Source organism: Hyphopichia burtonii (assembly GCF_001661395.1).
Source record: "Hyphopichia burtonii NRRL Y-1933 unplaced genomic scaffold HYPBUscaffold_1, whole genome shotgun sequence".
NCBI lineage: Eukaryota > Fungi > Ascomycota > Pichiomycetes > Serinales > Debaryomycetaceae > Hyphopichia > Hyphopichia burtonii.
This window is the reverse complement of record NW_017963728.1, coordinates 2,704,141-2,716,013: the sequence shown is the minus strand read 5'-3', so window position 1 is coordinate 2,716,013 and position 11,873 is coordinate 2,704,141. Positions and strand designations below refer to the sequence as shown.

The 11,873-nt window shown below is 35.7% G+C and overlaps 6 protein-coding genes across 6 annotated transcripts; 3 read left to right on the top strand and 3 right to left on the bottom strand.

The window, feature by feature from the left end:
- Window positions 1-101: 101 nt before the first annotated feature.
- HYPBUDRAFT_151829 (biotin--[acetyl-CoA-carboxylase] ligase) lies at window positions 102-2,221 on the top strand. The gene has a single exon (XM_020220705.1). It carries the CDS (start codon window positions 222-224, stop codon window positions 2,202-2,204), a length of 1,983 nt encoding a protein of 660 aa, XP_020079628.1. The 5' UTR covers window positions 102-221; the 3' UTR covers window positions 2,205-2,221.
- Window positions 2,222-2,316: 95 nt separating this feature from the next.
- On the top strand, window positions 2,317-3,156 carry HYPBUDRAFT_151828 (anaphase promoting complex subunit 11). Its single transcript, XM_020220704.1, has one exon. The coding sequence runs from the start codon at window positions 2,322-2,324 to the stop codon at window positions 2,733-2,735; it is 414 nt and encodes a 137-aa protein (XP_020079627.1). The 5' UTR covers window positions 2,317-2,321; the 3' UTR covers window positions 2,736-3,156.
- A 532-nt stretch (window positions 3,157-3,688) lies between these two features.
- HYPBUDRAFT_146886 (4-hydroxybenzoate octaprenyltransferase) lies at window positions 3,689-4,483 on the top strand (the record flags this gene model as incomplete). Its single annotated transcript, XM_020220002.1, has 1 exon — window positions 3,689-4,483. One exon carries the CDS (start codon window positions 3,689-3,691, stop codon window positions 4,481-4,483), a length of 795 nt encoding a protein of 264 aa, XP_020079626.1.
- Window positions 4,484-4,643: 160 nt separating this feature from the next.
- On the bottom strand, window positions 4,644-7,321 carry HYPBUDRAFT_146885 (CORVET complex subunit; the record flags this gene model as incomplete). The annotated part of the gene is made up of 2 exons (XM_020220001.1): window positions 4,644-4,653; window positions 4,680-7,321. The coding sequence occupies 2 exons, from the start codon at window positions 7,319-7,321 to the stop codon at window positions 4,644-4,646; spliced, it is 2,652 nt and encodes an 883-aa protein (XP_020079625.1).
- A 278-nt stretch (window positions 7,322-7,599) lies between these two features.
- PRO1 (glutamate 5-kinase) lies at window positions 7,600-8,929 on the bottom strand. Its single transcript, XM_020220703.1, has one exon. It carries the CDS (start codon window positions 8,891-8,893, stop codon window positions 7,613-7,615), a length of 1,281 nt encoding a protein of 426 aa, XP_020079624.1. The 5' UTR covers window positions 8,894-8,929; the 3' UTR covers window positions 7,600-7,612.
- Window positions 8,930-9,142: 213 nt separating this feature from the next.
- Window positions 9,143-11,683, bottom strand: GH2 (glycoside hydrolase family 2 protein; the record flags this gene model as incomplete). Its single annotated transcript, XM_020220000.1, has 1 exon — window positions 9,143-11,683. One exon carries the CDS (start codon window positions 11,681-11,683, stop codon window positions 9,143-9,145), a length of 2,541 nt encoding a protein of 846 aa, XP_020079623.1.
- Window positions 11,684-11,873: the final 190 nt, after the last annotated feature.

Genomic DNA, 11,873 nt, shown 5'->3' with positions numbered 1-11,873 from the left:
TTTTTTTTTTTTTTTTTTTTTTTTTTTTTTTTCAATTTTTTCAGTTTTTTTTTGTCCCGTACACCGACTCTTTTAACCTGAACAAAAAACATAAGGAAGAGTCCCATGAGTCAACTTGAGTCATTGGCCAATCACTGACATTTTGTGAGAGGTTTCTTCGTATCAAGTATTGATTTCTGCCCATCATTTGGTCTTCTTTTTCGACAGCTGTTAAAAGAAATATGAATGTCCTCGTTTATTCCGGTCCGGGGACCACCATTGAAAGTGTTAAACACTGTGTTGAGTCATTGAAGCTTCATTTATCCCCCTTTTATGCAGTAATACCAGTGACCGATACGGTATTATTAAATGAACCATGGATGTTCAAAACAAGTGCTCTTGTCATTCCAGGAGGTGCAGATTTACCATACTGTAAACTACTTAATGGTAATGGTAATGAAAGAATTAAGAAATTTGTTAAACTGGGAGGGAAATATATAGGATTTTGTGCTGGTGCTTACTATGCTTCTAAAAGATGTGAATTTGAAGTTGGCTCCCCGTTAGAAGTTACCGGTAATCGTGAATTACAATTATTCCCAGGAACGAAACAGGGTTGTGCTTATAAAGGGTTTGTTTATGAATCTCATCAAGGTGCAAGAGCAACTCCTTTAACTGTGAATAAAAGTGTCTTATCAAAGTGCTCAAATACCGTTTATAATTATTATAATGGTGGGGGTGTATTTTTAAATGCTCTGAGTCACCGTGGAGTTGAAGTTTTAGCAAGGTATTCAGAATCTCTTGATATTGAAGATGATGATAAAGCTGCAGTGATTTATTGTAAATATGGTAAAGGTGATGTGCTTCTTTCTGGAACCCATCCTGAATTTACTGCTTCGCTTATGAGACCGACCGATTCCCATGCCCAACATATCTGCGATACATTGAAAGATCAAGATATAGAAACCAATAGAAAATTATTTCTCCAACAATGTCTAATGAAGTTAGGTCTTCGTGTCAATGAAGACTTGAACATTTCAATACCGAAGACAACTCCAATTTATTTATCATCTTTCCAGCAGAATAAAGCTTCGGATTTGGTTAAGTCATTGAAAAATAACCTTGATTTTGTCAATGGCAATACTTTGGAAGATAATACTGATACTTTTGTCTTTCACGATGATGCATTTATGGATGAAGAAGAATCTGACGTCACCAATATTCAGGTATGCTGTGAGCTTCCAGATAATAAACTCACTCCTTATTTCAATATGAAAGATTACTATAATCATCTTGAAGAATTGTTTAAATCGGAACCAATTGGTGACTTTGGATCCTATTTGGGTTATGGTGAAGTAGTTACATCTACAAATGCTTTGTTAGAGTCTAATCCTCAATTATTACGCCACTTACCCAATGGGTTTACCTTCACCGCTACCACTCAGGTCGCTGGTCGTGGAAGAGGTGGGAACGTTTGGATAAATCCTAAAGGTGTCATGGCCTCATCAGTATTATTCAAAATGCCATCAGGATCTTCAATTGTAACTTTGCAATATTTATGTGGATTAGCAATGATTGAAGCCATTTTAAGTTACGGAAGTGATAAACCTGGCGAAGGTATAGGATATGAAGATATGCCCATCAAACTTAAATGGCCTAATGATATCTACGCCCTTAAGACTGAATTCTATAAAGACATCAATGATAAAAACATTTTTAACGAAACAGTGGAAGGTGACGATCAAAAATATGCTAAAATTTCAGGAGCTCTTGTCAATTCACAATATTTAGATAAAACATTCCATCTAGTCTGGGGTTGTGGTGTTAATGTATCCAATTTTGCCCCAACTACTTCCCTTAATATGGTTTTAAATCGCTTAAATGAACTCAGACAAGAAAAACATTTGGAACCTTTACCACCTTATCAACATGAAAAATTATTGGCCAAACTAATGTTCATCCTTGACAAGTTCTATAATGTCTTCCTCAAATCAGGTTTGGCACCTTTCCTACCATTATACTACAAAAGATGGTTTCATAGTGAACAGAAAGTTAAAGTTGATGTTGAAGGGTCTGGCCGAAATCTTCGTACCTGTGTGATCAAAGGTATCACTTCCGACTACGGCCTATTAATTGCCCAAGATACAAACACTGGCGAACGCTTAGAATTGCAACCCGACGGTAACTCCTTTGACATTTTTAAAGGTTTAGTATATAGAAAAGGTTAGTGTACATATATTTTGACTGCGCAAAACTGTAGCACTGTGTTTTTTTTTTTTTTTGTTTTTTGCGTTTGAAAGAGTAAATAAATAGAATCAACCATTTCTTTTCTGAGTTAAGTTTCAATGAAAGTGAATATTACAGAGTGGCACGCTGTGAGTACATGGCATTGGAAACTCACGAAAGACGGTGAAGAGGAAACTGGATACGTTGACGAACTCTGTGGTATATGTCGTGTTGCATTTGATGGTACCTGTCCAAATTGTAAATACCCAGGGGAAGAATGTCCCCTTGTTTTAGGGGGAGGATGTTCACATAACTTCCATCTTCATTGCATCTTGAAGTGGTTAGAACAGGATACCTCCAAAGGATTGTGTCCTATGTGCAGACAGGTGTTTACACCTTCAAATGAAAAGGCACCTGCTTTCATGGAATTGCAGAGCTTGATTGATGGTCATAGAGTTATGAGAGAAAGAATACAAACAGAGGGAGAACAGGACTTTGAAGTGTTGGATGATCAGGCCGAAATGGAGAGCTGATATTGTGTCTAAGGCATGTAAGAATCGATTCAAGTAAGGAAATATCTAGATCCAGAAGAAATCAAAAAGCTTATATTCCGCACGCAGTGCTTTCTTGGCTGGCTAATTACAGTTCGACGAAGCTATATCTAAGTCAGAAACACAACGAAAAAGCCAAACTATATCCATGCCAGAAACAAAACGAAGAGGCCAAACTAAGCTAAACAAATAAAACAAACAAGCTCAACGGGTAAGACAAACAAGCTAAACAAATAAAACAAGCAAGTTAAACAAATGAGCTAAATTTGATTAAGCAGACTTGAAAATACACTTCCACCGATTAAATGGGGTTCCGATTAAACCAAAGCTTAGGAAGATCAGGTATAAGAAATCAGATCAAAGGATTTATATAGATTGTATATTAATTTTAATTATTAAGTTGCATGTATTAAGCTGATGTATTAAACCTTTTAGTGGATTTTAGTAAAACCACTGATAATGGTATAATGGGGGCTTCAACTTGAATACATTGCATGTAAGCCTATTACTTTCAAATCATTTCGTACCCGTACATTTTTCAAACGGTTTTTTTTTTTTTTGTTTTTCAGTTATTCAGTTTTTTTCACTAGTTTAAACAATACCATATATTCATTCGGTTTATTATGTTTAGAAACTTACTATTGAAGTCTCCAATACGAACTTATCCATTTCCAGCTCGCTCCATCCTTCCGTGCCGTAACTTTCATTCCAGTATATATAGACTCAATAAAAATGAGATAGATACGCAAATTCAGCAAGCTAGAAGTAAATTCAAACCAGAAGAATTAGAAGCAGCCAGACTTGCACGTTTAGCTAGATTAGGTCCTTTTGTATCCAAGCTTCCCGAAAAATGGATTCCTTATGCCGAGTTGATGAGGCTTGAAAAACCCGTAGGGACTCTCCTCCTTCTTATTCCATCATTTTGGGGGATTACCATGGCTTCATATTCGATCAATGCCGGTTTTGGGACTTTTTCGTCAGCAATAGCCCTTTTCTCTATAGGGGCCCTTATTATGAGAGGAGCAGGCTGCACGATTAATGATATTCTAGACCGTAAATTAGATAACCAAGTTGCTCGTACTATGGAAAGACCTATTACCAGTGGTAGAGTATCTGTTCCACAAGCATCTGCTTGGTGCGTGGCCCAGTGCCTTGCTGGCCTCGTTGTCTTGTTGTCATTACCTTTTGAATGTTTCTATTTGGGTGCATTATCATTACCATTTGTTGCAACTTATCCACTTTTCAAAAGATTCACCTATTACCCCCAAGTAATGATTTCCATATGTTTTAGTTGGGGCTGTCTTTTAGGATTTCCAGCGGTTCATGCTCCAGTTGATTTATTAATTGCTGGACCATTGTTTGTTTCAAACTTTCTTTGGAGCATGATCTACGATACCATTTATGCTCATCAAGACAAAACATTCGATATAAAAGCTGGTATAAAGTCAACTGCTTTGGCTTGGGGTGATAAAACTAAACCTATTCTCTATGGATTAGGTACTGCTCAAGTGGCAGCTTTCACCACAGCTGGATTTATGAGCGGTTTCGGCCCATTCTTCTACTTGGGAGCTGCTTGGGGGTTTTCCAGATTGTTTTCTCAAATTAGAAAGGTAAATCTTGACGAACCAAAGAGCTGTTGGAATACTTTCATTGGAAATATTAGAACCGGTCAAATTTTATGGCTTGGAATGCTCATTGACTACATTTTAAAAGTTTTCGGATTATTATAATATTTATTGTAAATCCTTATAAAGTCTCTCATTATATTTGGAATCAACTCTACTGAGTAGTTTTTTCAAAGTGATTCCTCTTTTGCGAGACTCAAAATTAATAATTAGATTATATAGATATTCCTTAATATATGGTAACGGAACATATGCTGGTATAAATTTAAGTATCTCTGTAGGTTCAAAATAATCACCATACATGGTAATGAAGTGTCTGGTTGTAAGAATTTTACTTTGTTCATTGTCGATACTCATATATAGGTGAAAAAGTTCTTGTAAATCTATTTTTATATCGTGATCACTTCTTATTTTGTAGTATTTCTGAAAGTCATTAAAATAAATTGGCTTGGAAGGAAATGGCAACGCGTTATATGTAATAAAAATTTCAGCACTTGAATAATCACCTAAGTTGAACAAGTTTTCGATAGTATTTTCATTCTCGAAAAATATTTGTAGATATTCTAAATAGTCCTTATTTAAAATTTCTTTGAATTCGTTTAAGTGATCCAACTCTCTGGGGTATCTTAAAAAACGAAACAAAAGAAGCTCAAATACTTTTAAATAGTTCTCTGTGAACTTTTTGCACTCACTTCTATTTTTATTTATACTGAGATAGTCAATCCAGGATATTTTAGGCCATTCTGGATCGGCGAGAGAATGCTCAAGTTTGTATGTTTCTTTCAAAATGTTGAAATTGATAATTTCTTCTGTTTCATGAGAGTGATTTATTAATGCAGATAATTCAGTAAGCAATTCATCTATAGATTCTAGGGAAGCGTCAGACGATTCTATTGTTGATTCAAGATATTCGATTTTCAAAGAGTTGAAATCTAATTCACCTTGATAAGTTCTGGATATATCCTTTAAAATTGAATTATGTGTTTGTTTGTGTTTACTGGTTTTATTGGCCTTGAGATACGCAACACCATCATTTGGACAAATCTTCAACATTTCAAGGAGATACTTGTTGTAAGCTTCGCTATCATTGAAATGATCTTTCAATTCCTTGAATGTGATCTTTACCAAGTCAAAATTCTCATCTGAGATTTCTTCCTTTAGTAGTTTGACTGTCAAATCACAAATTTTAACGGCATTCATTTCATTTGGTTCATGTGCTTGTTGAAGTAGAAGAATATGTAATAATGCAAAATAGAACTTTTTCTCTTCCATGTACTTCAAAATTTCAATCTTATTTGATTCAGAAGATTCCCAGAATCCTTGATCATCATTTATAAGAGTTATTAAATCGGCATTAGACTTAATATTCGTGGTATAGAGTAAATATCTGAGATATGAAGTGACATGTGGAACGTTGGGCTGTCTATAGTATTTCTGTAAGACGAGCGATATAAATGAGTCATTGGTGATATTAAGATCCTTAACGAGTGAGATAATTGTCTTGATCCCAGTAAAAGTTGCAAAATCTGAAAAGAAATTTTCTGGCGCCTTGACATTGAATGCTAATAGAAAGAACCTTGGGTCTAAATCAATTTGGCCAAGGAGAGTTTCAGCTTCATTAAATTTATGTGATGCAATAAGAATAAGCATTTTCAATTGGAGAATGAATGTCTGTTTGGCATTAGATTTCAGTTCATACATTTTGTCAATTGTGGAAATAAGATCTTCATATGGTCCTTCCATAATCAAATTTTGTGCTCGACTGAATAAAGCAACAACTTCATCCTCTTCATGGAATAAAAAAATTTGGTTATTGTTGTATATCAAAAGCTTTCCACTAGAGTTATTCTCAGTTTGAGCTGAGATTTCTTTTTCCGTAAAAGTCATTATTTTCAAAATCGACTCTAGACTTTCATTATTAAAATTTATTTCTGAATTGACCTCACATATTTTAAAATTATTCAACTTTTGCTCATCCATGATCTGAGTAGGGAGATCACTCATTCCAATTTTATGGCGAATGTCTAAAGATTCTAAAGAGCTAAAAATCATTTGAGTAGATCCTTCGGGCAATGTGAATATCCCAATTACATATGGCCAGTGTATTACAAGCCCATTTGAAGGGTATCCCTCATTTATCCAAGAAATTGTACCTCTAGTTACATCGCCCAAGGAATTGATGAACATAGATATCGAGGCAGTGGCATCTGATCTTGCTGTAAGTAAAAACTCTTCATTTCCGGAGCTATTCTTGAATTGGACGATGAATGGTTCTACTTCTTCCGAAGGATCCAGTGTATATTCAAACAAGGGTATTTTTCTTGTTTGCTGTAAATCGACTATATCATAATTTTTATCATTTGCGACCAAACAAAGGTTACTATAGTTCAGGGATGTACCACTAGAGCAAGATATACCCTTTCTAGCTTTGGAGTAATTAATGACTTTTAATGATTTGATCAGGTCGGAGCTGAATTGGATTAGGTGAATTTTATCAGATGTATACACTATAGCTTTATCATTCGGTGGGTTAGGAATTGATTTTTTTAATTGAGTTAAATGCAGAATATAGGAAACGTCTTTTATTTTACCAATTCGACACGTAGAAAGCTCTGGAAGAGTGTAGACGTAAACAGTGTCACCACTTAATATCAATATACGTTCGGTATAAGACAACACAAGTAGTTTGTTAATTGGCCTTCTTTCACTTCCAACATTGATTTTTGAAATAAGGAAATATTCTGGAGCATCTTCAAACTTGTGATAATGTAGTATTTGACCTAAGGAAGTAGCTATATATAAATTTGCTTGATATGTAGATATGTAGGTGATACTCTCATTTTGAGCTGAATCCAACGGAATATCAGTTATTAACTGTCGGACCTTGAATTGTTGACGATTACCATCAAGCTCTGGTAGATGGATTGTTCGTGACAGGTCCATTATCTGTATGCTTCCGTAGATATGGATACTCCCTTGGATTAGTACTGCTGGTCACTAATAACAAATATATCAAATATACTTTATCAGTGAGAAAAAAAATTACTCCAACAGATCCTTTTGGATACGCAACAGTTTATAATTAGCAGCTTTTATAAACAATTACAAAGCGTACTTACATTGGTTCGTATAGATTGGTACCTCTTACCAGGTGATTAAACACTATAAAAGTGAAAAAAAAAAAAAGTAAAAAAAAGAAAAAAAAAAAAAAAAGTCTATAAGCAGTGTATTATGTTATATTTTCAAATCAACTGAAGAATTCGAATTAGAAAATAAAGAAGGAGAAAACACCAAGTTATCTCTATGAGCGATGTATTCACTATCAGCAAAACCCAAGGTGCTTTCGATTTCGTTACTTTTCAAGCCTTTAATCAACAGGATTTCGGTCGAGCTATAATTGACTCTACATTGGCCAACTTCAACTGCTTCGGATATTGGGCTTGACTTATCCGAAACGACTTTGATTGCCACACATTCACTTTCGTGGAAAGATCCTTCAACATGAACAACACCAGCTGGAAGTAACCCAGCTCTATTTTTACGGGTTAATGCTCTATAACAACCTTGATCAATGATTAGACAACCTCTTGTTTTCAACCCATGGAGAAGCCAGAATTTTTTATCAGATCTAATTTGGGTACTACGTGGTAATGCAAGGAATCTCGTGTGTAATGGAATGCTGTTTTTTTCGATTTCGGATTTCATGAATTCAATTTGCTCTTCTATACTTTTAGAAGTTCCGTCTAATTCTTGAATATTGGATACGATATCTAATATATGTTGAGGCATAGTCGACAATGTAATAATGGTGGTGACACCAACACTGTTGGCTAATTCTGCTGCGATTAATTTTGTTGTCATACCACCCGTACCGACTTTTGAACCAGCTCCAGCATCTTCAGTGTCAGTTTTGATTGATAAATCAGTAATTTTATCTACAAGGAGAATTGGCTTAGCATCCGGATTTGTTCTAGGGTTATCTTCATATAAACATTCAACATCAGTCATTAAAAATAAGTAATCAGCATGAATCATACCAGCAGTAATTGCAGATAAAGTATCATTATCACCAAACTTAATTTCTGCCACTGATAATGCATCATTTTCATTAACAATTGGAATAGTACCAGAGTCGAGCAATGCATTTATAGTATTAGTGGCATTTTTGTATTGGGTGAAATCCACTATATCGTTTCTGGTGATCAAAATTTGACCCACTGGTTGATCAAGTTGTCTAAATAAATCATCAAATAATGCCATAAGTCGAGATTGGCCCACAGACGCCAAAGCTTGAATCTCCGATAACTTAGATGGTTTGGTTGAAAGGCCCATTCTCTTCATCCCGAAAGCAATGGCACCCGATGAAACAATAATTATCTTATGACCAGCACGACGAAGTCTAACAACAGTTTCCACGATATTTGACATATTTGAAATCCTTGGTTCTCTGGTAACTTCATCCACCAAGGACGAAGTCCCTAATTTAATAACAATTCTATATGTTTTAGCAGCCATATTTCAATCTTTACCACTACCTACCCAAAAGTATCAATATCTTTCATAAAAAAGGGTATTATCATGTCTTTTTTTTTTTCATAAAAAATTCCAGATTTTTTTCCTCTTTATTCGATAATCATTTGACTCACAATTTTTCGGCAAAAGTTCATAAATTTACCGCACTCGTTTGTTGCAGCCAATGCTAACGGATCGTTCTACAACTTTGAAAATGATATAACTAATGGTGCATTTACTTATATAACTATACTATTTTTTTGCTTGTTGGTAATATCTAATCGATACTTTATCAGTGGCCTTTAAGTCTTTGGCAACCACGATTTTGTCGTCGCCTGGGAACAAATCAAAACCGTTATCTTGTAAGAAAACGTCTCTTTCGACGATTATTTCAACACCTTTGACTGGATTGTTGGCTCTAAGTCTTATTTGGCCATTCTCAACGGTGAAATCAACTTTTCTATCGTTGAACTTGAGATATTTCAACGGTTGAGGCCAATCAGCAGCACCAGCAATGATATTTCCTTTGTTATCAACTAATCTAGCGTAAATTACTACTGGAACATCATTTGATATTGGGTGTGATTCTACAAATTCAGTAGTAGCATTGGCTGATAAAGTAACTGGCTTGTCAGGAAGTGACTCAATGATATCCCCCAGGGTAACATTGTAGATGTCGATTTTTAAAGTTGAGGGTAATGGTTCTGTGGTAGCATTTACCCCCCAAATGTCAACGTTATACTCAGTTTTACTATAATCATGAGGAGCACCTTCTTTAGACACTGGCTTGGCTTGCTCATGAGTAAATTTCTTCTCATTTCTGTAAAGTCCAACACCAATTGGATGACTTTCACGCTTGACTGAATAGTATCCCAATTTTGGCCTTTTATAAAAATCAATAATTGCCCAAGAAGCCACTGGCCAACAATCATTAATTTGCCAAACGATTGCACCACTTGTATAGCGTTTACCTTCACCACGCCATTCACGTCTCCAACATCTATAGGCATAACCAAGACATTCGGCTTGCATCAATTGAGTAGCATATATCCAAGAATCTAAATCCAAACCTTCTACTTTAATATTCTCGAAAACATATAAGGCCAAACGACGTTCAAACCCATCAGATTTATTATGATGGTCAATTGATTCACTTTGGGGATATAGTTCGGTCTTATCAGTTATACAATCTTCGTATGTTTTACGATTAGGTAAGGCTTCCATACCGAATTCTGAGATAAACCGACCACCTAATTTATACCAATCTTGATACTTTTCTTGTGTTCCATGCCAAACATTCCATTGATGGATATCTCCAATAGTTGGATCAGTGGTATGACTACCACCCCAAGGAGATCCTGGATGATATGGGACTTGCGGGTTCAAGCTCTTGAGTGCATCTGGAATGACTTTTTCGTAAATTGTACGAGCTGGGAAGTCTGTTTTTGAATAATCCCCAGAATGATCGTTTTGATCCCAATGTAAACCAAAGTTTTCAGCAACTTGATAGTCTTCATTATTACCCGCATATACTGCCATACAAGCATGATTTCTAAGACGTTTGATTTGATGGTCGAATTCGGGCTTACACGTTTCAATGAATTCTGGGAAACCTGGATATTGGCCACAAGCAAACATGAAATCTTGCCAAACAAGTAATCCAAGGCGGTCACATTCATCATAAAAGATATCTGTTTCGTAATACCCCCCACCCCAGACTCTTATCATATTTTGATTACCATCTACTGCTAACTGTAACCAGTCAGTGTAGTCTTGGTCTGTCATCAAAGTTTTCATTGAGTGACAAGGAATCCAATTTGAACCAGTCGAATAAATTGGAATATTGTTGACTTTGAAATAAAAACTAGTACCTGGTTGATCGATAAGTTTTTCTTGAACCAATTCAACTCTTCTTAAACCTACCTTTTTAATTACTGTTTGAATTTCTTTCAGATTCGATAAAGTAACTTTAAATGTGTACAAAGAGGCTTCACCATGACCAAGAGGATACCATAATTCAGGATTTTGAATATCGAATTTAAAGGAATCCAAGCCATTTTTATCTACTTTGCTAGCGGCTTTCTCAATGACCTTACCAGAAGGTGAAATCACTTCAATGTCAATAGCGACTTGAGATTTGGTTCTGATATCTGTTTGCACGTCGATAGTTGCATTCAATTTTTCCGAAATTTGGGAATTAACATAAACATCATCAATGATCGAATTGAAAGAAACAAGTTTAACTGGAAGATGAGGACCGCAAGTCATTAAAATGGGCCCCCAATCCCAACCATAGTGATATTGAGCTTTTCTAACTTGTAAACGAGAAGTTTCACCATTGAAACATTTATATTGACCATGTTTTTTCTCCAAACTACGACTAGTTCTTAATGCACTGTCGAACTTGATTAGCAACTCGTTCACTCCACCAAAGTTCAAGTGAGGTTTAGCGTCGACTCGATATTCCACAAACATGTTATTTGCTTTCAATAACTCTTTACCGTTGAGCCAAACCGTAGCGAACGTATCCAAACCTTCAAAGACCAATTCGTGATTTTCAAGGTCTTTCAAAGCAGAGTCCACTTCAAAAGAGTTCAGGTACTGCCAATCCTGTTCACCAACCCATTGTACGTCACGTTCATTGGTATCAAGAAATGGATCAGGAATCTGTCCATTATTCAACAAATCAGCAAAGATCTCGGTGCAAGCAGCTTCCTTACGAGATTGGAACCATTCTTCAGTTCCATCTTTCCTGTACGACCAATTTTTTAAAACTATTTCTGAATTCGACATCTTCTTATACTGGAATCCCAGCTATCCAACCAGTTCAATGGTGATTTCTAACCCTTTAAGTACCTTTCAACCCGTATACTGGAAAATCGTGGGGTAAAAAAAGAGAACAATGTCCGCCGAATAGGGAAGGTTGTCCGAGCGGAACACTAACAAAAAGCGAATCCAATCGCGTCTCTAATGGGGAAAGCCT

Excerpts from the sequence above, each read along its gene's own strand:
- HYPBUDRAFT_151829 (XM_020220705.1), top strand. The coding sequence starts at position 222 with ATGAATGTCCTCGTTTATTCCGGTCCGGGGACCACCATTGAAAGTGTT.
- HYPBUDRAFT_151828 (XM_020220704.1), top strand. The coding sequence starts at position 2,322 with ATGAAAGTGAATATTACAGAGTGGCACGCTGTGAGTACATGGCATTGG.
- PRO1 (XM_020220703.1), bottom strand. The coding sequence starts at position 8,893 with ATGGCTGCTAAAACATATAGAATTGTTATTAAATTAGGGACTTCGTCC.